Source organism: Aureococcus anophagefferens (assembly GCF_000186865.1).
Source record: "Aureococcus anophagefferens unplaced genomic scaffold AURANscaffold_1, whole genome shotgun sequence".
Classification (NCBI taxonomy): domain Eukaryota; class Pelagophyceae; order Pelagomonadales; family Pelagomonadaceae; genus Aureococcus; species Aureococcus anophagefferens.
This window is the reverse complement of record NW_008705561.1, coordinates 3,345,096-3,369,157: the sequence shown is the minus strand read 5'-3', so window position 1 is coordinate 3,369,157 and position 24,062 is coordinate 3,345,096. Positions and strand designations below refer to the sequence as shown.

At 73.1% G+C, this 24,062-nt stretch overlaps 4 protein-coding genes across 4 annotated transcripts; 3 read left to right on the top strand and 1 right to left on the bottom strand.

Annotated features, from left to right (window-relative positions):
• Positions 1 to 74: 74 nt before the first annotated feature.
• On the top strand, positions 75 to 4,960 carry AURANDRAFT_60966 (hypothetical protein; the record flags this gene model as incomplete). The annotated part of the gene is made up of 7 exons (XM_009034265.1): positions 75 to 1,125; positions 1,325 to 1,640; positions 1,706 to 2,052; positions 2,183 to 3,032; positions 3,232 to 4,191; positions 4,380 to 4,598; positions 4,720 to 4,960. The coding sequence occupies 7 exons, from the start codon at positions 75 to 77 to the stop codon at positions 4,958 to 4,960; spliced, it is 3,984 nt and encodes a 1,327-aa protein (XP_009032513.1).
• Positions 4,961 to 6,294: 1,334 nt separating this feature from the next.
• Positions 6,295 to 9,359, top strand: AURANDRAFT_10068 (hypothetical protein; the record flags this gene model as incomplete). The annotated part of the gene is made up of 2 exons (XM_009033907.1): positions 6,295 to 7,641; positions 7,758 to 9,359. Coding segments are annotated over 2 exons (2,949 nt in total), but the record flags the coding sequence as incomplete, so codon positions are not given.
• Positions 9,360 to 12,238: 2,879 nt separating this feature from the next.
• On the top strand, positions 12,239 to 12,724 carry AURANDRAFT_5561 (hypothetical protein; the record flags this gene model as incomplete). The annotated part of the gene is made up of 1 exon (XM_009033863.1): positions 12,239 to 12,724. A coding segment is annotated over one exon (486 nt), but the record flags the coding sequence as incomplete, so codon positions are not given.
• Positions 12,725 to 20,114: 7,390 nt separating this feature from the next.
• FBA3 (hypothetical protein) lies at positions 20,115 to 21,685 on the bottom strand (the record flags this gene model as incomplete). Its single annotated transcript, XM_009034238.1, has 2 exons — positions 20,115 to 21,137; positions 21,414 to 21,685. The coding sequence occupies 2 exons, from the start codon at positions 21,662 to 21,664 to the stop codon at positions 20,207 to 20,209; spliced, it is 1,182 nt and encodes a 393-aa protein (XP_009032486.1).
• Positions 21,686 to 24,062: the final 2,377 nt, after the last annotated feature.

Here is a 24,062-nt window from a genome sequence, read left to right as displayed (position 1 = left end):
TTGGGCAGCCTTATTCGTGCCGCACGCGCGGATCGCCGCCCGTAGATGGGCCGTTGATGCCGTAGCACGACGCCATGGTGCGCGCGACCGCCGCGCTGCTGCTGCTGCTGCGCGACGCCGAGGCGGCCTACATCGCCGTCGTCGGCCCCACCGGCGACGACGTCATCGTCACGGATCTCACGCCCGTCCGCCTGCAGCTCAACGACGACGAGTCCTACGGCCTCCTCTACGAGGACGGAGAGCTCCTGACGGAGCTGCCGCATAAGAACTGGGTCGCCACCCATTTCCCGCCCTGCCACGAGCCACCCATTTCCCGCGAGACCGCCGCGAACGTCGCGCTCAAGCGGCCGCGCGCGGGCGCCGTGACGCTGACGAGCCTCAAGTGCGACGGCTCCGCGCCGGACGACTACGACGTCGCCCGGATCGCGAGCGTCGCGGACGCGACGGACGTCGCGGGCTGCGAGGACGTCACGGGCGCCGGCGCCAAGGTCGTCGACGCGTTCCACCTGCTCGACGAGTGGGACATGGTGCGCACGCGGTCCGCGGAGCTCGCGGGCGTCGTCGACGCGCACGTGCTCGTCGAGGCGGACCGCTTCCACGACGGCACGCCCCGCGCGGGCGCGGAGTTCTGGCGCGACGTCGCGGCCGACTGGGCGTCCCCGGGCGCCGCGCCCGTGCTCAACCTCACGGTCCGGACGTGGCCCCCCGAGGCCGGCGAGGACGACGGCGACCTCCACGACCGCGGCGAGGCCTCGCGGAACGGCGTCCTCGAGGCGCTGCGGGCCTTTGGCCCCGCGCTGGGCCTCGAGGCGACGGACGTCGTCGTGGTCTCGGACGTCGACGAGATCCCGAACCGGGAGACCGTGCGGCGCCTCAAGGTCGCGGCGGAGTGCGACAAGCGGCGCATCGCGCGAGGCCTCCTCCCGGTCCTCGCGACGCCCGCGTCGCTGCTCATGAGCCACCACCACTACGCGCTCGAGTGGACGCTCGGCGGGCGCTGGGCGGGGCCCTTCGCCGCGCGGCTCGCCGACCTGCTGGGCGCGACGGCGGAGGGCGACGCCTTCGAGGGCGGCGCCGCGGTCTTCCCGGCCGAGTTCGGCGTCGGCGAGGCGCGCTACGTCCTGTGTGGATTCCACCCACTGGTTTGGGGGGTCCCCACCAAACTTCAGAACTCTCTAGCTCGGTCAAATCGAAGTCGATTTGGCTGATTTTTGGACGAATCGATTGCTCTCGTCGAGTTCTCGAAGCACAGCCGAAGAGCTTGCGTCGAAACTGTCGCATATGCGCATATTGAAGTCGGGTTGAAGATTTGAATTCCACGCAGGCTACGTCGCGCTCCAGTCCGCGGACGACTGGGAGCGGCCCGTCCGGGCGGCGGACATGTTCCCGGGCCGCGACAAGTCCGGATTCGTGGGCCCGGGCCTCGTCGCGGACTGGCAACCGCGGTCGCTCTTCGACAACGCGGGCTGGCACCTGTCCTACTTCCCGCGCGCGCCGCCGGCCGCCGAAGTCGACGAGCCCGGCCGGCTCCGCCTCGTGGCCGCGTCGCTCGAGCGCAAGCTCGCGCACCACGGCCACCGCGAGTTCAGCGACGAGCTGCTCCGCTGCGCGGGGCTGCTGGACTTCGAGCGCGACGCGGCGTCCGGCGGCCGCGGCGGCGTTCGAGAGATTCCGGGCGGGAAATCGCCACCGCCGCGCCCCGTAGGCGCTACGCCGCCCTGGGCCACAGCGTCCAGGAGATCGAGCTCCGGTGCCGCGAGGACCGCGCGGCGGACGAGGGCGCGGACCTCGACGCGGGCACGACGCGCGCGTCCGTGTCGCAGTGGACGGCGTCCTACGCGCCGCGGGGCCCGGCGCCGCGGGGGCTGCCGGCCTGGCACCGGGCGCCGCCCGTCGACGTCGTCGAGTACGAGATCTCCGTCGACGGCGCGGACCGGGACTACCGGCTCCGCGCGCGCGCGTTCGCGAACGACCGCGGCCGCGCCGGCCGGGGCAGCACAAGAGAGCGAAATTCCCAACTTCAAAGGCTCATATCTCGGCCGTTTTCCACTCGTTTCGGCTGATTTTTGGACGAGCGATCATCTCTCGGAACGGTCTCGAAGCGTGGATGTTTTTTTTTCGTAACGCGCGCGCGCGGAACACTCATGTTGAAGCGACGTTGAATCTCTCTTGTGCTGCCCAGGCGCCGGCGACGTCGCCGAGCGGCGCGCGATCGCCGCCGCCGCGAGCCGCGTCTGCTGCCACCTCTGGTACCACGAGCCGTTCTGCGTGGACAACGTCGCCGCGCACCTGCGCCAGTCCGCGGCGCGGCTCCACTCCGCGGGCGCGGGCGCCCGGGGCGCCGCGGAGTGCGCGCCGCGCCGCGACGTCGGCGCCTGGGCCGCGGCGGTCGTCGCCGGCGCGGCGGAGGGCGACCCGTTCGACGCCGCCGTCGCCGTCGAGGCCGCCGCGCGGGCCGCGTGCCTCGGCGAGGCCGAGTCCGGCGGCTGCTGCGCGTTCGGCCGCGTCGCCGCGGCCGCGGCCGCGGCGCTCGACGCCGCGAACGCGACGTTCCCGCCGCGCCCGGCCCTGCGCCGGCCGCCCGTGCTGCAGGACCCGGACGGCGGGTCCACGGCCTTCGCGCTCGACCCGGCCGCGCCCGCGGCCGACGCCGCGCGCGCCGCGTGCGACGCCTGGATGGGCCCAGGCGCCGCGGAGGCCGACGCGGCGCGCTGCGCGGACGCGCTCGCGGGGGACGCGCTGCGGACGTTCCGCGAGCAGGACCGCCTCGACGCGGCGCGCGCGCGGCACGCGCCCCGGCTCTTCGCCGCGCTCGCGTCGCGGCGCGCGAACCGCGGCGGCGCCGCGGGCGGCGCGGGCCTCGCGCGGGCCGCCGCGGCGCTCCGGGGCGCGACGTCCGCCGCGCCGCCGCCCGGGGCCCACGCCGTGCCCGCGGCGGCGCTCGCGCGGTCGCGGCTCGGGCTCGCGCTCGGCGCCTACGCCGCGGCCCACGCGGACTTCCTCGGCCTCGGCGGCGCCGCGTCCGCGGCAGTGTGGATTCCAACCGCTGGTTTGGGGGGTCCTGACCAAACTTCAGAACTCTCTATCTCGGTCAAATCGAAGTCGATTCGGCTGATTTTTGGACGAATCGATGGCTCTCGTCGAGTTCTCGAAGCACAGCGACAGAGTCCGGTCCAAATCGTTCGATTACGCGCACATTGAAGTCGGGTTGAAGATTTGATTTCCACACAGGTCCGCGGCGCGCGCCGCGGACGCGGCGCCGCGCGTCGAGGTCCTGGAGCGCGCCGCGCGGCGGGCCCTGGAGCGGCGCGGCTGCGGCGCCGACTGCGGCCCCGGCGCGAGCCTCGACTCGTGCGACTGGGTCGACGGCTGCGACGCGCGCCTCGCCGCGCTCGAGGACGCCGTCGTCGCGGCCGCCGCGGGCGCGGCCCCGCCGCCCGTCGCGATGGCGTGGGGCGCGCCGGGGGACGTGGACCGCGGCCACGCGGCCGCCGCGGCCGCCGTCGCGGTCGGCGCGACGCGCGTCGCCGCGACGCTCGCGGCGCCGCCGCCGGCGCCGCCGGCGCCGGAGGCGCCGCCGACGCCGCGCGACGAGGCCGACGCGCTCGCGGCGCTGCTCGCGTGGATCGACGGCGGGCTCGGGGGCGCCGCGGCCGTCGCCGTGCTCTGGGGCGGCGCGGACGCGGGCGGCGGCGCGGACGCGGGCGGCGCCTGGGCCGCGGCGCGCGACGGCTTCGGCGGCGCCGTCGCGCTCTCGCGCGAGCTCCGGCTCACGGCGGCCGGCGCCGCGGCGCTCGGCGACCACGCCGGGTGCGACGTCGGCGGCGCGCGCGACTTCGTCGTCGAGGCCGCGGTCTTCGAGACGGCCGCGGCGGCCGCGGGCGCGGCGCGCGCGCGCGCGGCCCGGCTCGCGGCGCGCCCGGCGTCCGGCGCCGTCGTGCTCGACCGCGACGCCGCCTACGACCTCGCCGCGTTCGCGTTCAACCGCCACAGCGTCGCGGTCGCGGACTTTGGCGACGCGGCCGCGTGCAAAGCCGCGGCCGCGCGCGTCGCCGCGGCGCTCCCGGGCGGCGGCGCGCCCGGCGGCGCGGCGGCGCGCCGCGTCCTGCGCCGCGCGCTCGTCGCCGGCGCGGCGGCGAACGCGGCGTGGGGCTTCGAGGCCCTCGGCGACGTCGTCTCGCTCGTCGCCGTGTGGAAATCAACCAGCGGAACGCCCCGTCCAGCAAACACTTCACTCCTCTCGATCTCGATCACGTCGATTCGGCTGATTCTTGGACGAATCGATGGCTCTCGTCGAGTTCTCGAAGCACAGCTGACGAACGTGCGTCGAAACCGTACGCTCACATTGGAGTCGGGTTGAGGATTCGATGTCCGCGCAGGCTCGTCGGCGACGGCGGCGCCGACGGCTTCGTCGACGTCGTGAGCGCCGGGCCCTTCGCGGCGCCGCGCGCGCGCGGCCTCGAACACGCGGGCGTCGGCTCGTCCTTCGAGCACCTCGAGAGCTTCGACGTCGCGACGCTCGTCCCCGCGCCGAAATCGAACGGCGAGCCGGGCGATCCCGACCAAACTTCGGAACTCTCGAGCCGCGTCGCGTCGAAGTCAATTCGGCCGATTTGGGACGAATCGAGTGCTCTCGTCGACGTCTCGACGCACGATCGAAGACTCCGCGTCGAAACCGCCCACGTTGAAGTCGGGTCGAAGATTCGTCTTTCGGCCCAGGCTGGTGCACGACCCGCTCGCGCACGCGAGCCTCTACGGCGCCAAGTTCGCCGCGCCCCAGTTCCTCCTCTTCTACGACGACGCGTCCCAGGCGCGCGGCGAGGCCTTCGCGCGCGACCACGCGGGCGCCTGGGCGCGCCACGCGTGGGACGCGGACCGCGGGCCCTCGTCCTGCGACGCGCGCGGCTCCGGCGACCTCGCCGTGGCCTTCGGCGACGGGCGGGGGGAGGCGCTCCTCTAGTGCGGTACGCCGGGTCCGCCTCTGCGCGCGGGCGCGCGCCGTCGTGTGTCGCCGCGCGTGTGGGTACGTTGAAGGAGCGTTGAAGGACTTGTTGAAGGCTGGGTGAAGAGCGACCGCGGTCGTCGACCGGGTGCCGCCCTGCTGAGTGTGGGACGCCGATGGCCGGCAAGAAGCGGCGCGCCGCCATCAAGGAGCTGAAGAAGAAGCGGCGCGATCGCGCCGTCGACAAGGACGGGCGACCTCTCAGCAAGAAACGAGCGAGGCAGGAGGAAGACGAGCCCGACGAGCCCGACGAGCCCGACGAGTTGGTGGGGCTCCAGAGCGCCGAAGGCGCCTTCTATCTCGTCGACGCCGCGGCGGAGCGCGTCTACGACTCGGCGCGCGACGTCTACGACCGCCTCGTCGCCGCCGGCCGCTGGGACGCGAGCGCCCGGGAGCTCGTGCGTTCGTCCGACGGCGCGCGCGTCCCGCTCGGGTCGGCCCCGGCGGCCGCGCCGGCGCCCGCGCCGGCGCCCGCGCCGACCGCGCAACCGGTGGCCGCCGAGCCCGTGTCGCGCGAGCGCGCGGGCCCGCGCCTCTCGAAAGCCGCGCGGCGCCGGGAGAAGAAGGAGACCAAGGCCGCCGAGGCCGCGGCCGCGGCGGCGCCGACGACGAGCGCGCCGCCGGCGAAGAAGAAGAAGCGTAGGAGATAGTATATTGGTGCTTTTGTTGTGGCTGTGCGTGCTTCGACGGAAAGTCCCGGTTGGGCTCTGGACGTGCTCCTGGTCACGGGGTCGGCGAGCGACAGCGATGGCCGGACGGTGCCTGCCGTCGTGCCGCCCGCGGGCGTCGCGGAGCGTCGACACGCGAGCCGCAGAGCGCGCGCCGTGGACGATCTTGGAGGCGTTCTGGACGCCAGTCCAAGGTGCGTCCAGATTCGAGAAGAAAAATTACAGAAACCTCGACTGCAGGCTGTCGCGCGCTCGCCGCTTGGAAATCTCGACCATCGATTTGTCAGCAGGCATCTCGTCGTGTGCACGCCGCGCAGTTGCAACCGCGCCCGCAGCATTGCACGCACCATGCCCGCGACGGAGATGGCGTCGCGGCGCGGCTACGAGGTCATCAGCCCCGTCAACGGCGCGGGCGCCGCGTCGTCGGCGACGCCGCTCGCCGTCGGCGATCCGGAGAAATCTCGGTTGCCCAAGAAGGTGCTCTACGGCTGCGCCGGTGCCGTCGCCGTCTTCCTCGGCCTCGTCGCCGTCTCCGCCTCCGGCGCCGAGGAGAAGCTCCTGAAGCACAAGCTGCCGCCGACGCTCAGCGCGGGCGCGTCCGACGACTTCGACGCCGACGGCCGCTTCATCCTGCCGGACTTCGACACGCGCAAGCCCTTCGCGTCGTTCCTCCCGGGCATCGGCGGCGAGTGGGGCATGCCCATGTGGGCCTTCTACGTCAACCGGGGCCAGGGCCTCGCCGCGTTCGGCGTCGAGAACAAGGACAAGCCGCTCATGGAGTTCACGCCCGCGAACAAGGCCTACCTGACGACGTCCACGGAGGGCTTCCGCACGATGCTCAAGGTCTCGCGCGACGGCGGCGAGCCCAAGCTCGCCCAGCCCTTCTTCTCCGTCGACGACGACGCCGCGGACCGGACGATGCTCATCGGCATGAACGAGCTCGAGATCGCCGAGGTCGACGCGGCCACGGGCCTCGAGACGCGCATCCTCTACTACACCGTGCCCGGCGAGGACTTCCCCGCGCTCGTGCGCCGCGTGACCATCACGAACCTCGAGGACACGGAGGCCGCCGTCGACGTCGTCGACGGCCTCGCGCGCCTCGAGCCCTTCGGCGTCAACAGCGGCCAGCTCGCGGCCATGGGCCGCACGCTCGAGGGCTGGATGCGCGTCTACAACTGCGGCCGCGACGAGGACAGCGACGTCGTCGACAAGGGCCCCTGCGAGCTGCCCTACTTCAAGCTGAGCGCGTCGACGGCCGACTCGGCGCAGGTCGCGATGATCACCGAGGGCAACTTCGCCTTCGGCTTCGTCGAGGACGGCGACGAGTCGACGCTCGTGCCCATGATCGTCGACCCGGACGTCGTCTTCGGCTCCGACACGACGTTCCGCGAGCCGCTGGGCTTTACGGACTACGAGACGCTCGCGGCCGCGGACGAGGTCAAGGTCTCGAAGACGCCCTGCGCCTTCGCGCTCGCCCAGAAGACGCTGGCGCCCGGCGCGGCCATGACCCTCGTCGAGGTCTTCGGCCACGCCAAGACGGTAGAGCAGCTCACGGGCGACATCGCGCCCAAGGCGCTCGAGACCGCGTTCGTCGCGGGCAAGTACGCCGAGGCCGTCGCGCTGGCCGAGCGCCTCACGCGCGTCGTCCAGAGCGACACGGCGAACCCCCTCTTCGACGCCTTCTCGCGCCAGATGCAGCTCGACAACCTCCTCCGCGGCGGCTACCCCGAGTTCCTCGGCGACCCCGAAAACCCCAAGGTCTACCACACCTTCTCCCGCATCCACGGCGACCTCGAGCGCGACTACAACAACTACCAGATCGACACGACCTACTACTCCCAGGGCAGCGGCAACTACCGCGACGTCAACCAGAACCGGCGCGTCGACGTCTACCTCTTCCCCCGGCTCGGCGACTTCAACCTCCGCGAGTTCCTCACGCTCAAGCAGGCCGACGGCTACAACCCGCTGACCGTCGCCACGGCCTTCTTCTCCATGGGGGCGGCGGCGGCGGCGGCGACGACGACGGCGCCGACGACGCCGCGGACGCCGCGGCGTCCGTCGCCGCGGACGTCTGCGCGGACGACAAGTCCGCGAAGAAGCTCGCGTCGATCCTCGGCCGCCCCTTCCGCCCCGGGGACCTCTTCGTCGCCGCCAAGGCCGCCAAGGTCGAGCTGAGCGTCGAGCGCGAGGCGTTCCTCGACGCCGTCGCCGCGGCGTCGGACCAGGTCTTCGCGGCCAACTACACGCACGAGGGCTTCTGGGCGGACCACTGGGACTACGACCTCGACCAGGTCATCTCCTTCGAGGCCATCTTCCCCGACGACGTCGAGCGCGCCATGTGGGACGGCGAGCCGCTGCCCTTCTACATGTCGTCGGGCACGGTGCAGCCGCGCGACTTCAAGTACGTCGAGGTGCCCGAGCTCGGCGTCCGCCAGTACAACAGCGTCTACGACGACCCGGCGAAGCTCGGCCAGCTCAACGACCGCATCACGAAGCCCGACGGCGCCTTCGAGCTCGCCAGGGACTCGTCGGGCGAGACGGACGACGCGCACACGTACGTCTACGCCGTGTCGCCCGTGGCGAAGCTCTTCCTGCTCTGCGTGACCAAGTTCGCGCTGCTCGACCCGTCGGGCATGGGCATCGAGATGGACGCGAACAAGCCCGGCTGGAACGACGCCATGAACGGGCTGCCCGGGCTGCTGGGCTCCGGCATGGCGGAGACGGCGGAGTGCTGGCGCATCGCCGTGTGGCTCAAGGAGACGATCGCCCGCGTCGACCGGGGCATCACCGTGCCCGCGGAGCTCGACGGCCTCGTGTCCAACATCACGGAGGCCCTGGGCGACGCCTCCCTCTCCGACTTCGAGTACTGGGACGCGGTCGCGGACGCGCGCGAGGCCTACCGCGAGTCCGTGCGCCTCTTCTTCTCCGGCGACGAGGTCAAGCTCTCGGCCAAGGCGCTCGTGTCCTTCCTTGGCGACGTCGCGGACAAGCTCGAGAAGGGCATCGAGAAGTCGCTGACCTACACCGACGGCGTCGTCATGCCGTCCTACTTCCAGCACGAGGTCAAGGACTTCGAGTACACGGGCATGACGAACTTCGTCGGCCAGCCCTTCGTCCACGCCAAGGCCTTCAAGGCCAAGGTCTTCCCGCTCTTCCTCGAGGGCCCCGTGCGCCAGCTCAAGACCGTCGACCGCGACGACGAGGCGCAGCTCAAGGCCATCCACGACGCCGTGCTCGCGTCGGACCTCTACGACGAGCCCATCGGCCAGTACAAGATCTGCGAGTCGCTCGAGGGCCAGCCCTTCGAGATGGGCCGCATGATGGCCTTCACGCCCGGCTGGCTCGAGAACGAGTCCATCTGGCTCCACATGTCCTTCAAGTGGTACCTCGAGCTCATCCGCGCCAAGCTCTTCGACGAGTTCTGGACCGCGATGGAGACGGGCGCGCCCTACAACATGGACGTCGACACCTACGGCCGCTCGCCCCTCGAGTGCGGCTCCTTCATCGTGTCCTCGGCCTACCCCGACGAGTCCATGTGGGGCACGTCCTTCCTCGCGCGCCTCTCCGGCTCGACGGCCGAGTTCCTCTCCATGTGGCTCGAGATCTTCGTCGGCTCGCGGCCCTTCTCGCTCTCCGAGGACGGCGAGCTCGAGCTCGCCTTCGCGCCGGCGCTCAAGGGCGACATGTTCAAGGAGGACGGCACGGCGTCCTTCGTCTTCCTCGGCGGCGTCGACGTCACCTACGTGAACCCGGCCAAGGCCGACGCGTGGGACTGCGACGTGACCAAGCTCGTGCTCTTCGCCGACGCGGACGACGCCGAGGGCACGACGGTCCACGGCTCCAAGCTCACGGGCAAGGACGCCGAGGACGTCCGCGACCTCAAGTACGGCGCCATCGAGGTCCACCTCGACTAGCGCGGCGCCGGCGACGCCCCCGCGCGCCGCCGCGCGCCGACGGGAGACCGCGCGGCGCACCGAGCGCGCGAACGGCCGAGCGCGCGAGAAGAAGAACGAAGCACTTCTCCCCTAACAGAGACCAAACGAAAGCACCGCGCTATCGCGAGGCGGCCGGGCGGGCTGCGCGCGAGGGTTGTCCAGCCTTGAGCAGCCGGACGTCGGTGCGTGCGTCGCCGCCTATGCGCATCGGACGACGTCAGATGACGTCCGGGCCTACGACTGAGGCTACGTCCGAGTCACATGAGCGAGTCGCGGCGTGGTGCGCCGGCCGGCCTGACTAGCGTACAGGGTAGGGCAAGTGATGGGGACTGATCTGCCTCTCTCCGAGGAGCTCCGGAGGCACGACGCCGACCCCGCCTACATCAGGCGCGGCGACCCGCACCGCCTCGCCCCGCCCGCCCGCCTCAGCCCGCCCGCCCGCCCTCCGTCTCGCGCGTCTCGGGACCCCGGTCGCTTTCCAAAAAAACCGCGCGGAGAGCCGGCGTCCGCCCGCCGCGTTCCGAAGACCCGGCAGCCGCCGCCGCGCCCGCGACCCGCGCCGCCCGCGCGACCTCATGGACGTCCCGGAGGACGACCGGTCGTCGTCCGGGCCCGAGGAGGAGCGCGAGTCCCTCGCCTGCGACAGCGACTACGAGTACGACGACGGCGACGACGAGGTCGAGGACGTGGGCAAGTCCGGGTGGCTCGAGGACCACCACAAGACGAAGCGCTGGGAGAAGAAGGAGGCGGAGCTGCGCGCGGCGATGGCGTCGAGCGGCGAGGGCGCCGAGAAGCTCAAGCTCGAGCTCCGGGACAAGACCGCGGGCGGCCTCGGTTGCGTCGTCGGCGGCGCGGGCGTGCCGACGCACGCCTTCTCCGGCGCGGCGTCCTTCAAGGTGCTCGCCGCGGACCTGCTGGCCCTCCAGCACGCGGCGGAGAGCCGCAACCTCGCCGACGGCGGGGACCGGCCCCGGGGCGTCCACGTCGAGGCCGAGGCCGTCGACGACAACGTCTACCACTGGCGCGTGCTCCTGAGCCGCTTCCCGCCCGGGTCGCCCATGGCCGCGGAGCTCGGCAAGCTCGAGCGGGCCCACGGCTACGGCCACGTGGAGCTCGAGGTGCGCTTCACCATCGACCTCTACCCGTTCTTCCCGCCGCTCGTGCGCCTCGTGCGGCCGCGCTTCGGCGGCGGCGCGCTCGCGCGCGTCGCCATGCTCCCGCAGCTCCAGCTGAGCTCCTGGAACTCCGTCGGCGGCATGCAGCCCGTCTTCGAGGCCATCGCCGACGCGCTGGGCGCCGACGCGGCGCGCGCGCCGCTCGACGCCGGCGACGCGCGCAACGACCCCTACGCGTCCGTCGACGGCGCCTACACGGACCTGGAGCACGTGCTCATGCGCCTGGGGCTGCTGACGGAGACGCGGGGCCGCGCGCGCCGCGCCGTCGACGACGCCGCGGCGCCCGCGGCGCCCGCGCGCGCGGCGGCGGCGCCGCGCGCGGCGCCCGCGGCGCGCGCGGCGCCCGCGGCGCCCGCGCGCGCGGCGGACGACGCGTCGTCGAGCGACGACGGCGGCGTCCAGGGCGAGGGCAGCGCGGCCGCCCCGCCCACGGCGCCGCCCGTGCCCGGGGGCGAGCCCGGGGAGCAGGGCAAGCGCAAGGCGCGCGCGTACTGGGCCAAGGGCACGGGCTACGGCCACGACAACAGCGAGGCCGCCGTGACCTGGGACGTCGACGCCTACGTCGCCGCGCAGCGCGAGAAGGACCGGCTCGTGGGCGACGTGCTCCGGCGCGCGCTCGGCCTGCTCCGGCGCGAGGGCGACCTCGACGACGGCGACGCGCGCGTCGTCGCCGGCTCCGCGCTCGTGCCCGTGCTCGCGGCCTACGCGCGCAACGAGAGCCTCCTCGACGCGTCGCGGCACGCGGCGCTCTACGGCGTCGCCATGGAGCTCCTGTCCGCGCTCGCGCGGCGGCCCGCGCTCGCGCCCGCGCTCGTCGGCGCCGCGGACGACGACCGCGACGACGGCGCCGCGCCCGCACTCGCCGCGGAGAAGCTCGCGCGCGAGGCGCGCGGCGACGCGACGCGCGCCGACGGCGAGCCCGAGGCGCTCGTCGACCTCGTGTTCGCGCTGAAGCGGCGCCTCGCCGTCTTCCACGCGGCGAAGCGCAAGGACGCGGCGTCGCGGCCGGCCGTGGCCGCGCCCGCCGCGCCGCCGCGGGCCCGCGGCGCGGCGCCGGCCGCGCCGGACGACAACGACGCGGCGGCCGAGGGCCTCATGCCGCTCATCGAGCGCGCGGTCGACGACGTCGGCGCCGCGGTCCGCGCGCTCGCGGCTCAAGCGCCGCGGCGCGCGGCGCCCGCGGCGCCCGCGAAGCGGCCCCGCGACGAGCCCGCGGCGCCCGCGACGCGGTCGCGGAAGCGCGCGCGCGAGGCGCCCGGCGGCGGCGACGACGCGGAGGCGACCTACCGGAAGGCGATGCGGCCGCTGCAGTACGACGAGGCCGACGAGGCCGCGGCGGCGACGTGGCGCCTCGCCGCGCCGTCCGCCGCGCGGTCCCACCCGGCCTTCGCGCGGCGCCTGGCCCAGGAGCACGTCGACATCTCCCAGAGCCTGCCGCTCAACGCGTCGTCGTCCGCGTGGTGCCGCGCGCACCCCTCGCGCATGGACGCGCTCCGCGTGGCCATCGCCGCGCCCGAGGGCACGCCCTACAGCGGGGGCCTCTTCATCTTCGACGTGCGCTTCCCGCCGACCTACCCGTCCGGCCCGCCGAGCGTCCAGCTCCTCACGACGGGCCGCGGCACGGTGCGCTTCAACCCGAATCTGTACGAGTGCGGCAAGGTCTGCCTCAGCCTGCTGGGCACCTGGGAGGGCCGGGCCGGCGAGACGTGGAACGAGCGCACGAGCACGCTGCTCCAGGTCCTCGTGTCCATCCAGGCCCTCATCTTCGTGCCCGACCCCTACTACAACGAGCCGGGCTACGAGCAGCAGATGGGCACGCCCGCGGGCGACGCCAAGAGCGACCAGTACCGCGCCAACGTCAAGCAGAACACGGTCAAGTGGGCCATGCTCGACGCGCTCAAGAACCCGGACCCGTCGTTCAAGGACGTCGCCGAGAAGCACTTCAAGCTCCGCGCGGACACGATCCTCCGCGACCTCGACGTCGCGCTCGCGGAGGCCAAGGCCAAGGCCGCCAAGCCGCCGCCGCCGCCGCGGCAGCCTGCGGCGGGCGCGCCCGCGAGCGGCGGGCCGCCGCCCGCGGGCGACAACCGCTTCTGGCAGCTCCACGCGAAGGCCTTCGAGGCCCAGCGCGCGGAGCTCGGCGACCTCCTCGCGGCGCTCCCGCCGGTCTAGCCGCGCGCGGCGCGGCGGCCGCGGCCCCCCGTCCCCCGAATCCCCCCCGCCCACCCCCTAGCGCCCACTTACGAGCCGCGGCTCTTCGGGCGGGGCGAGCGAGGCGACGCGGGCGGGCGACGCGGGCGGGCGAGGCGACGCGGGCGGGCGGACGAGGAGCGGACGACGCGCGCGGGTCAGTCCCCGGGCCGCCGCGGGTCCGGCGGGTTCCGCGGCGGCGGCACGCGCGCGAGCTGCTTCTCCGACGTCCAGCCCGCCACCGGCGCGACGACGCGGACGCGCCGCTTCTTCGGCGCGTCGGCGGTCGCGCCGCCGACGTCCACGGCCTCGACGACGCGGACGACCGTGCCCCGCGGGAGGTCCGCGAGGAGGGGGCTGTCGAGCGCCGCGGCCGCGCGGACCAACGCGCCTTTCGAGATGACGCGATACTCGACCTGGGCGGCGAACGGGCGCGATCGCGTCGGAGCGGCCGCGTTCCCCTTCGTTTCGGCTCCCATCTCGGTCATGGTCCCCTCCCATCTCGGTCGCGGTCCCCTCGTTTCGGCTCGTGGTCGGACGAGCGACCATCTCTCGGAGCGGCCTGGACGCGTCGCCCGGAGCGCGCGCGCGCGGCGCGCTCGCGTCGAAGCGACGTCGAACCGCCGTCGTGCCGCGCCGCGCTCGAACGGCCGCGTCCGCGTCGCTCTGGTCCTCCGGCGGCGGCGGCGCGAGCTGGCGCCAGGCGAAGAAGCCGAAGCGGACGCGCTTCGGGTCCGCGGCCGCGGGGAGCATGCGGCTGTTGCGGAGGAAGAAGGCGACGCGCTGGCAGTCCGTCCGCTTGTGCCCGCCGGCCGCGGTGCCCGACTGGCTCAGCACGACGACGTGCGCGCCGTCGTGGGCGGCCTCGGCGACGGCGTTGAGCGCCGCCTTGCCGTCGTCGCAGAGCATCGCGATGGCCTCGGCCGTGGGGCCCGTGCGCGCGCAGAAGAGGACCTCGCCGGCGTCGTCGACGCACCACGCCGTCGGCAGCTCGACCACGTCGACCTTCTCGAGCGCGTCGTCCGTGAGGCGCACGGGCCCCGGCCAGGCGCCCGCCGCGCCCCGCTCGGCGGGCGACCGCGCGTCGACGAGCACGTAGCGCTCGAGGCTCGGCTGCTCGAGCGCCGACCGGAGCTCGACGGCCGACAGCTCGACGCGGCCGTAGAGCTGCGCGATGAGCGACGGCATGTGGTGCAGGTTGAACGTGAACACGGACTGGAAGATCTCCGCGGCCCAGTCGTCGTCGTCGACGTCCGCCGTCGCCGCCGCGGCCGCGCCCTCGCGGGCGTCGGCGAGGCACTTGTAGGCCTCGGCCAGGCGCTGGAACTGCTCCTTGGACCCGCCCTTGTCCGGGTGCGCGCGCAGGGCCTTGCGCTTGTAGGCCTTCTTGAGCTCTTCGGCCGTCGCCGCCTCGCCGACGCCGAGCAGCGCCGCGGCCTCGGCGCGGGTCATTGCATTGGCCATCGGGCGCGGGCAGCACTTGCTCGGCAACTTGACGTCAAGATCGCACTTCCGAAGGCTTTGTAGAGGTGTTCGACCGCACGCCGCACAGAGGAGCCAGGATACGCCTAGGATACCCGTAACGCAGTCTCACTCTGATCTGGGTTATGGGCCCGCTTTCGCGCTGTGAGCCACCGCGCTACACCTGCTAGCTGTGCGCAGCTACACCGCTGCGAGCCTGCGCGCAGAGCGCGCCGCCCGCAGCAGATCCACCGCTCGCGAGCGGCGGATAGCCCCTGGAGCCAGAGCGCGCGCCGCCGCAGAGCCCGGCGCCGCGCCGCGCTCCGGTCCAGGCCCCACCAGCGCCCGCGCGGACCGCGCGCGGCGCAGCGGCCGCGGCGAGGACAGGCCGTCTACGGCCTCACACGGGCAATGATGCACGCGGGCTCCGTCCCGGACAACCTCTGGGAGGACGCCGCGTGCCACGCCGTCGATTGTTTGAATCTGCACTTTCACGGCGACATCAACGCCCACTACGCGGCCTTCCAGGAGGACGTCGACCTGTCGACGTTCTACCCTCGATTTCCGCCCCGCGCGCGACCTTTGCCAATTCCCCGACGTAGGTGCGCTGGCTCGCGTCGTCGAGGCAGTGGAGCAGCGCCGAGTCGAGGACCACGGCGAAGCCGCCCGGCTGCCGCGCCGCGGCGCGCGCGACGGCCGAGGACGCGAGGTCGAGCCCCGACGCGCGGACGAACTCCGCGGACCCGCCCGCGTCCTCGATGGCGGCGCCGAAGACGTCGCGCGACCGGCGCCGCGCCTCCGCGAGCGCGCCCTCGGAGATGTCGAAGCCCACGACCTCGTGGCCCCGCGCCGCGAGCCAGTTCGCGTTGTCGCCCGCGCCGCAGCCCGCGTCCAGGATGGGGCCCGCGCGCGCGTCGCCGAAGTCGCCGCGCTCGAAGGCGTGGCGCACCGGGGGCTGCCTGCGGGGGAAAGAAACCAAAAGGTCCGGCGAACCTCGACGTCACGGACCGGCCCGGCGAACCTCGACGGCTGATTCTTCGGACGGATCGTCTTGTCTCGGCGAGAGACGGTGAAAGACCGTGCGCCTCCGCGCATGTTGAAGTCGCGTCTTCTCTCGGCGAGAGACGGTGAACGACGTACGTCGAATGCCGCCCGGAGGACCCGCGCGCGGCCGCCGAGGTCCCAGGGCACGTAGTCGCCGCCCGCGTAGTCCAAGCTCGCGAAGTAGGCCGGGCCCAGCACCTCCGTCGATTTGTCCTCCGTCGATGTCGCCTCCTCGGCGGCCGCGCGCTCGGCCGCGGCGTCGGCCGCGGCGCGCGCCTCGGCCTCGCGCGCCTCGGCCCGCTCGAGCTCGCGCGCGAGGCTCGCGCGCCGCGACGCCGCGGCCTCGACGTCCGCGGAGAGCCTGGCGGCGTCGTCCTCGTCCTCCGCGCCGTCGCCGACGAGGAAGTGGCGCCAGGAGACCCACGCGGCCGCGTAGACCTCCGCGGGCTTCGACGGCACGTACGACGACCGGCCCTCGCCCTGTTCGAGCCAGTCGCGCCAGTCGTCCTCCGTCGCGAGGCCGAGGCGCCGCGCCCACGCCGCCGCGGCGTCGTAGGGCAGCCAGGCGCGCTTGCGCCGCGTCACGGACGTCCGGTACCGGTTCTCGAGGCTCTCGCGGCTCATGCGCAGCCGCAGCTCCGTCATCGACGCCTCGTCGAGCTCCTCCGGGTTATTCGTGTTCGGCGTGCTGCGGAGCGGCGCGCGGCTGAGCTCGGGCGTGCTGCGGAGCGGCGCGCGGCCGAGCTCGTGCCGCGGCGGGGCGACGAAGGCGCTCGCGGCGGCGAGGAGCGCCCATTGCTGCATGATGGTATGATGGCTCCCATCGTCGAGACGTCTCGCCTCGTGCCACTCCACAAGGTTTGCGATGAAGCGCGTGCCATGGGCGGCCCGACGGATGCGTCCAAGAAGCGCTTGACGCGTGCCGTCCTCGCGCGCGAGGAGAATGGGGAAGTGCCGTCGAGGAGATCGTCGAGGGGGCCGTCGCCTCCGGGCCCGAGCTCGCGCGCCGAGCGGCGGAGGCCTGAGCGGACGGGTCCGGATCCCCGGAGCCCCCTAAAAAAGTGCCGGCCCGGGGTGAGCCAGGGGTGGAGTGCCCGGACTCCGGGTGACCCGTCCCCCACCGGGGGCCCGGGGCCGCTCAGTACTAAAAAGTGCCGTCGGAGCTGCCCCGGCCAGCCCGGGGGCTGCCCGACGTGCTCATCAACATGATGCGTGACTAGCAAAAAATGCGGAGCTGCCCGGCGCGCTCATCGAGATGGAGGCGCCTCTTCCTGCTGCCCATCGCGGCGGCGACGTTCGACGCCGCGCGCTGGCTCGGCGGCGAGTGCGGCCAGCCGCCGGGCAGGAGCGTCATCGTCGTCGAGACGCGCTTCATGCAGGGTCAGGGCCGCTTCCGCGCGCTCGTCGGCGCGCGCCTTGAGCAGATGCTCGCCGTGACGGTGCCGAGCATGGCGGCGCAGACGAACCGGTGCTTCGTCTGGCTCGTGTCGACGGACCCGGCGCTCCCCGCGGGGCCGCGGCGCCGGCTCGAGGCGGCGCTCCCGGCGCACGCGCGGCTCGTCGACGCGCCGCGGGGCGTCGACGCGACGTACGCGCCGGGGAAGAACGTCACGTCGCTCCTCGCCGCGGCCTTCCCGGGCCTGCGCGCCCGCCTCGCCGCCGCGGACGAGCTCACGCTCGTCACGCTCGACGCCGACGACGCGCTCCACCGGAGCTACGTGCAGCACGTCGCGCGCTGGCGCCGGAGCGCGCCGCCGCTGTCCGCCGCCGCGACCTTCGACTACGCCTGCGCGAATCGCGCCATGGCCTGGCTGTCGTCGAAGGACGTCGGCGCCCGCGCGCGCCGGTCGGCGGACGCCGAGGTCCGCCAGCAGCACCACGCGGTCTACCTCGAGACCCTGCCGCGGGGCTGCCTCATGTCGGGCCTGGCCCACGCGCTCGCGCTCGTCGGCGGCGACCTCCGCGCCTGCGCGCCCGCGCCCTGCCCCGTCCTGGCCGGGGCGGGAAAAGCGCGCGACGCGCCCAAAGGCGCCGCTCTCGGCCGCGTTCCGCTCGTTTATTTTTGGACGAGCGATCATCCCTCGGAGCGGTCTCGACGCGTGGATGCGTTTTCTGGAACGCGCGCGCGCGGGAAACCCACGTCGAAGCGATCGCCCGTAGGTCCTGGCCGTCGGCCACAAGACCGCGCGCGACGCGTACGACGTCCACGGCGTCGAGATCGACGCCGGCGGCGACTTCGACCCGGGCGACGTCGCGACCGCGCCCGTCCTCCGCGTGCGGAGCGTGACGTCGACCGGCGGCAAGCACCCCAGGAACGTCTCCAAGCTTCGAAGGCCGGCGTCGTCGCGGCGCATCGCCTCGGCGTTCGGCATCAAGGCCGAGGACCTCGTCGCGCTCACGCGCTACCTCCAGCGCCACGAGGCCGCCGTCGCCCGGGAGATGGTCGGCGACAAGGCCGCCACGGGCTGCAACGACGCGTTCTTCGGGAGCTGCGCGTCCAAGAACGCCCTCGCCTTCGCGAGCGAGGTCATCGCGAGGCACCCCCCGCCCGCGCAGCACCGCCTGCTGAGGTTCACCAGAGCGGGGACCTAAGTTGAAGCATCACGGGACATATCCGGCCATGGAGCCATCTTAACGTCGATCCAGCGGCGGCCAAGCTTCAAGTTGTCGGTCAAGCTGAAGCGTTGCACAGCCCATGCCGTCCACATCATCAAACCTTCGGCTGCTGCGGTAAAACAAGTCCCAATGAGGCGCGCGCTCCTGGTCGCGGCGGCGTCCTCCACGGCACTGGTCCGCGCCTTCGCGCCGCCGATGCCGTCGCCTCGACCGCACGCACGTTGCGCGGCGTCGGCTCCGGGCGAGCCCGAGGCGGAGGGAGAGCGCGACGAGGCGGAGGGCGCGGCCGAGGCGGAGGAGGAGCTGCTCCCGGCGGCGCGGATCCAGAGCAGCGGCCTCGAGACCATCGACGACTTCCGGCTGACGCGGAGCCGGCTCACCTTCCGCCGGTCGCAGGAGGTCCAGCGGCGGAGGCCGCGGCACCTGCCGTACGACGAGGCCGCCAAGTGGGCAAGGGCGATGAACCGCTGGGAGACCGCCGAGGAGTGGCGCGAGTGGCTCGAGTCCGGTGAGAAGCGCAACGCCTACATCCCCAACGACCCGCCGAAGTACTACGGCAACGACTGGCGGGGCTGGGACCACTTCCTCCTCGGCGCGGACGACGACCCGGACGGCGACGCCGGCCCGGACTCGTAACCTTATGTGTAGTTGAGTGCCCCGCGCGGTCGCGTTCGCGCCGCGCCTCCCCGGAGCGCCCCGCCCGCGAGCCCGGCGGGGCCTCGCGGGCGCGCCGAGCCGGCGCCGCCACTGCGCCCGCGGGCGGCCAGGCCCCGCGACGTCATGGGAGGCGCTCGCGCGGCGATCGCGGAGAGCGGCGAGGGCGGCAGTGCGACGGTCGAGAGCCTCTCCCACGCATCCTTTCAATGAGGTTTGAAGCGACCTCAGGCACATCGGGCAGGCTCCTCCCTGGCCTTCCTCCTCCGTCCCCGGCGAGGTGGGAGGTGGCTATAGCCGCCGGAGTAATTTGGCGGTATATTACCGGTAATGGTAATTACCGGTAATTACCGGTAATTACCCGGTGCCATAATTCGATACCGGGTAATCCGCGTACAGGCCGCGGTCCGCTAGTACACGTGGCTGACGATCCGAGCGTCGCGGCCCGTCGCGGTCGTGTTTCGCATCGCGGTCGACGCGCGGCGCGAAACCGCGACCGAGCGGCTGCTCGTCGCGACGTCGCGACGGGCGCGCCGGGCGACGCCCCCCACGCCGTAGCGCGCCGCCGGCGTTGTCGCGTGGAAGCCACCTAAAAGAGAATTCGGTCGACACGCGGGTTCGCGGTGGTCCTTTCGAGCCGCCATACCGCCTCTAGCCGTCCGCGGACGCCCTGATTACCGGGTAATTACCCTTCTGCGGTAATTACCCGGTAATTACCGGTAATTACCGAGGCCTCCCGGGCATTACCCGGTAATCCGGCCCCCATAGAGGTGGCCCACTTGGTGGCCCGCCGCCCGGGCTCGAAAGGAGCCGCTTTGCCCTGACTCGAGTCGAGAGGCTATGTGAAGGGCTGTGTCCTTGATTTGCTCGCATCGGTAGTCGCAGGGCCAGGAGCCAGCACCGCCGCATCGATCACCCGCGCCGATGAGGTCGTTCGTGCTGCTCGTCCTCGTCTCCGCCGGCGCGGCGCTCCAGCCGCCGCGCGCTCCCGCGCGGCCCGCCGCCACGACGACACGCGCGGCGCCCGAGCGCGTCGAGGTGTGCCTCAAGAAGCACTGCAGGAAGCGCGGCGGCGCCGCGACGCTCGCGCTCTTCGAGTCGCTCGCGCCGGACGGCGTCGAGGTCCTCGCGGCCGACATGGCCCACACGGACCACGGCTGCTTCGACGAGTGCACGATGGGTGCGTCGCGCGCCCCGCGCCCCTCGCCGCGCGCCAGCCCCGCGCGCCGCCGCAGGCCCGAACGTGCGCGTCGACGGCGAGCCCCGCGAGGACGGCGGCCGCGTGCTCAACGGCGTCCGGGGCGCCGCCGCGGTCGCGGGCATCCTCGGCGTCGCGGCGCCGCCCGCCTAGGGGCGCCGCGCCGCGCGGGACAACAAACCGGGTTAGGCTGGGGAGTCCGTTGTGGGGGGGCGCCGCGGGTCGCGCGGCGGGGCGGCGGCCGGCGCGGTCCGCGTCGCCGCTCAGAGGACGTTGACGCACTTGAGGTCCTCCATGGCGGCGCCGAGGCGCTTGACCGTGGCCTCCTCGGCGGAGCGGAGGCACATGCGCGGGTCGTAGTACTTCTTGTTCGGCTTGTCGTCGCCGTCCGGGTTGCCGATCTGCGCCTGGAGGTAGTCGCGGTTCTTGAGCTCGTAGGCGCGGATGCCGTCCCAGAAGGACCACTGCGTGTCCGTGTCGATGTTCATCTTGATCGTGCCCGCCTCGATGGCGTACTGGATGTCCTCGCGCGACGAGCCGGAGCCGCCGTGGAACACGAAGTAGACGGGCTTCTTGTCGTCGCCGCCGAGCTTCTCGGAGATGAAGGCCTGCGTGTTGTGGAGGATCTGGGGGTCGAGCTGCACGTTGCCCGGCGAGTAGACGCCGTGCACGTTGCCGAACGCCGCGGCGACGGTGAACTTGCCGTTGGGCACCTTGGAGAGCGCCTCGTAGACCTGCCAGACCTCCTCGGGCTGCGTGTAGAGCTTGGACGAGTCGACGTCGCTGTTGTCGACGCCGTCCTCCTCGCCGCCCGTGATGCCGAGCTCCATCTCGAGGAGCAGGTCGACCTTGGACATGCGCTCGAGGTACTCGACGCACGTCGCGATGTTGTCCTCGATCGTGTCCTCGGAGAGGTCGAGCATGTGGCTCGAGAAGAGGGGCTCGCCGTTCTTGGCGAAGTAGTCCTCGTTGGCCTCGAGGAGGCCGTCGAACCACGGCAGCCAGTCGCGCATGCAGTGGTCCGTGTGGAGGATGACGGGCACCTTGTAGAACTTGGCGAGCTCGCGCACCTGGAGCGCGCCCGCGACGCAGCCGGCGACCGACGCCTCGTCGGGGAACTCCTTGACGAGGTACTTGCCCGCGAGGAACTGGCCGCCGCCGCGCGAGAACTGCACGATCATCGGGCCGCCGTACCTGTGGGCGGGGGGGTGTTTTGCTCGAGTTTCGGATCGTGGCGAGCGGCTGGCGCGAAGCGGGGAACGGCGGGCGCGCGGCGGGCGTCAATGCCCCGGCGAGGCGCGTCAACCGCGGTTCGATGGGTGGGTAGGGGGGTTCGGCCACTTTCACTACCGTACGATGCTCTGGGTCGGCGAGATCCGCGCGCCGCATCCAGTCCAAGGGCTCGGCTCGGATTTGGGGTCCCCGCGCAATCAAATCGAAGTCGCGAGACATCAGGACGCTGTGACGCGCTTCGCCGCCGCTTCCAGGCACGCGTTGATGCCGCAGGAGCTCACGGCGTTGACCGCGGGGATCGCGAAGCCGCGCTCCTTGGCGTAGGCGAGGAGGTCCATGAGCGCATCGCCCGTGACGACGCCCGGCTTGACCGTCGCGGGGAGCGTCGCGGTGGCGGCCTTGAGGGAGGTGGCGGCGGGGCGCGCGGCCGAGCTGGGGCTCGTGAACGCGTTGGCGCTGGCCGCGAGAGCGAGAATTGCGAGCTTCATTGCCGTATGATCGAGCGTCGTCGTCAGTGCGGGCCAGGGGGTGCTAGCTTCGTAGTGGTTCAACTTAGTTTGACGCGCGACGTTGGCGGAATAGTCGTCTCAGAGCTCGAGCACACATCTTAAGATATCTTATCATCGTCGGCGACGGGTGCACTCTCCACTTCGCCACGCTCAACGACAACGCCTGCTACACGATCAGGGATCACCTGGACATCGTGCCCTTGCGCATCGGCGACGAGGACGACTAACTCGTCAGGTTGATGAGACATTGCACGCCTCTGCACAGGTCATCTTACTCGCCACATACTCACGTCAGGTCGATGACGTCGTCCTCGGGGATCGGCGCGCGGGGCGCGCGGGGCGACGGCGCGGCGGGCGCGGGCGCGCCGAAGCCGGTGAAGGCGAGCCCGCCGATGCCGCCGAAGGCCGCCGTGTTGCCGAACGTCGGCGCCGGCGCGCCGCCGAAGGGCGCGACCGGCGCCGGCTGCGGCGCGCCGCGGCGCCGCGGCGCCGGCGTCCGCGGGACCGCGCGCGCGGCGTCCCAGCGCGTCTTGAGCGCCGTCGGGGCCGCCGCGGGCGGCGGCGCCGCGTCGGCCGCGGCGCCCGCCGCGCGCGCCTTGGCCGCCGCGAGCTCCGCGAGGAAGATGGCGCCCGTCGTCTCGTCGCGCGGCGGCCGGAGCGCCGCGCCGCGGAGCAGGCGCCGGAGCGCGGGCACCTGCGTCTTGCGCGCGTCGTCCCAGATCTTCGGCGGGCCGTCCTGCGTCCGCGCGCCCTCGAGCTTCTGGCAGTCCACCGCCGAGCAGGCGAGCACGGCGAACTCGAAGCCGCCGGCGCCGCGGTTCGCGGGGAGCGCCGCCGCGTCGAGGCCCTCGTAGAACGCCGCGTCGACGGCCTCGCGGCAGAAGTCGTTGCGCGCCGTCGCGACGGCCTCGAGCGGCGCGTCCTCCGCCAGCCCGAGGTTCTCCGCGACCTCGCCGCGGTTCATCGTGTCCGTCTGCGTCGCGACGAAGACGACGTCGCCCGGCCGGCGGTCGCGCGCGAGCCGCGCGCGGAAGGGCGCGACGAGGCAGTCCTTGACCGTCTTGTCGTTGACCGCGCGGCGCACGTTGGACACGAGCAGGAGCGCGTCGGCGCGCGCGAGGCACTGCTTGACGACGCCGTCGCGCGCGCTGTTGTCGTCGCGGAGCCCCGGCGCGTCGACCAGGACCTGGGCAGCAAAAGGGTGATTCAACGTCGCTTCAACATGAGTGTTCCGCGCGCGCGCGTTCCGGAAAAAGCATCCATGCTTCGAGACCGTTCCGAGAGATGATCGCTCGTCCAAAAATCAGCCGAAACGAGTGGAAAACGGCCGAGATATGAGCCTTTGAAGTTGGGAATTTCGCTCTCTTTTGCTGCCCCGACGAGGACGAGGCCGCAGGCGAGGCTCGCCCAGGGCCCGGCGATGGCGACGCGGCGCACGAGGGGCCAGAGCGCGCCCTCGGCGGCCGACGCCGACGAGTCGACGTACCGCTCCGCGGCCGCGCGCAGCTCCGCGGCCGTACCGGCCTCGAGCGTCACCGTCGCGCCGACGCTCGCGTGGGCCTCGAAGAAGTAGGCGCCCCGGCGCTTCGCGCCCTTGCCCGGGCCCCGCTTGCTCGCGTAGACGGCGGCCGCGTCCGCGAGCGCGTCCGCGCCGAAGAGCGCGACGACGCGGTCGTAGGCCGCGCGCGCCGCGTGGCCGTCGGGCGGCGCGGCCGACGCGCGCGTCGCCGCGTCGAGCCAGGCCTTGTAGGGCCCCACCTGCGTGGAATCACCCTGGGAGAGGCGAGCCGAGGGGGGGAGTGCCGCGGCCCCCGCCGACGCGCGACGCTCCGGGCCGCGGAACGCCCCCGGACGAGCCGCGGGGGGCCAAACGTCAGACATCTCTCGCTCGGTCGATTGTTGGACGAAGCGAGTGCTCTGCTTTGATCTCCGCGCAGGTCGCGAACCTCCTCGGCCCAGAACTCGGCCGTCGCCATCTCGACGACGCAGCCGTAGGGCCGCGGCGGCGCCGCGCCGTCGAAGCACTGCGACGCGCCGTCGCCCGGCGCGGCCGCGGCGCCCCGGTAGGCCAGCTCGACGACGGCCGCCGTGCAGGCGCGCATGCACGACCTACCAAGCACGACGGTGACGATTTCTCGTCGTTTTCCCGCCCCGAATCGCTCGAAACTCGTCGCGGCCGCAGGACGCCGTGCACGACGTCGGCAGCACCTCGGCCTCGCCGAGGAACGCGTTGAGCAGCGACGACTTGCCCGCGCCCGTGTCGCCGACGACGACGGCGCGGAAGCTCGCGCCCGCGGCCGCGGCCGCGTCGGCCGCGCACGCGCGGAAGGCGGCCGCCGCGCTCCCGGAGCGGCGCGCGGTGCCGTGGTCCGCGGCG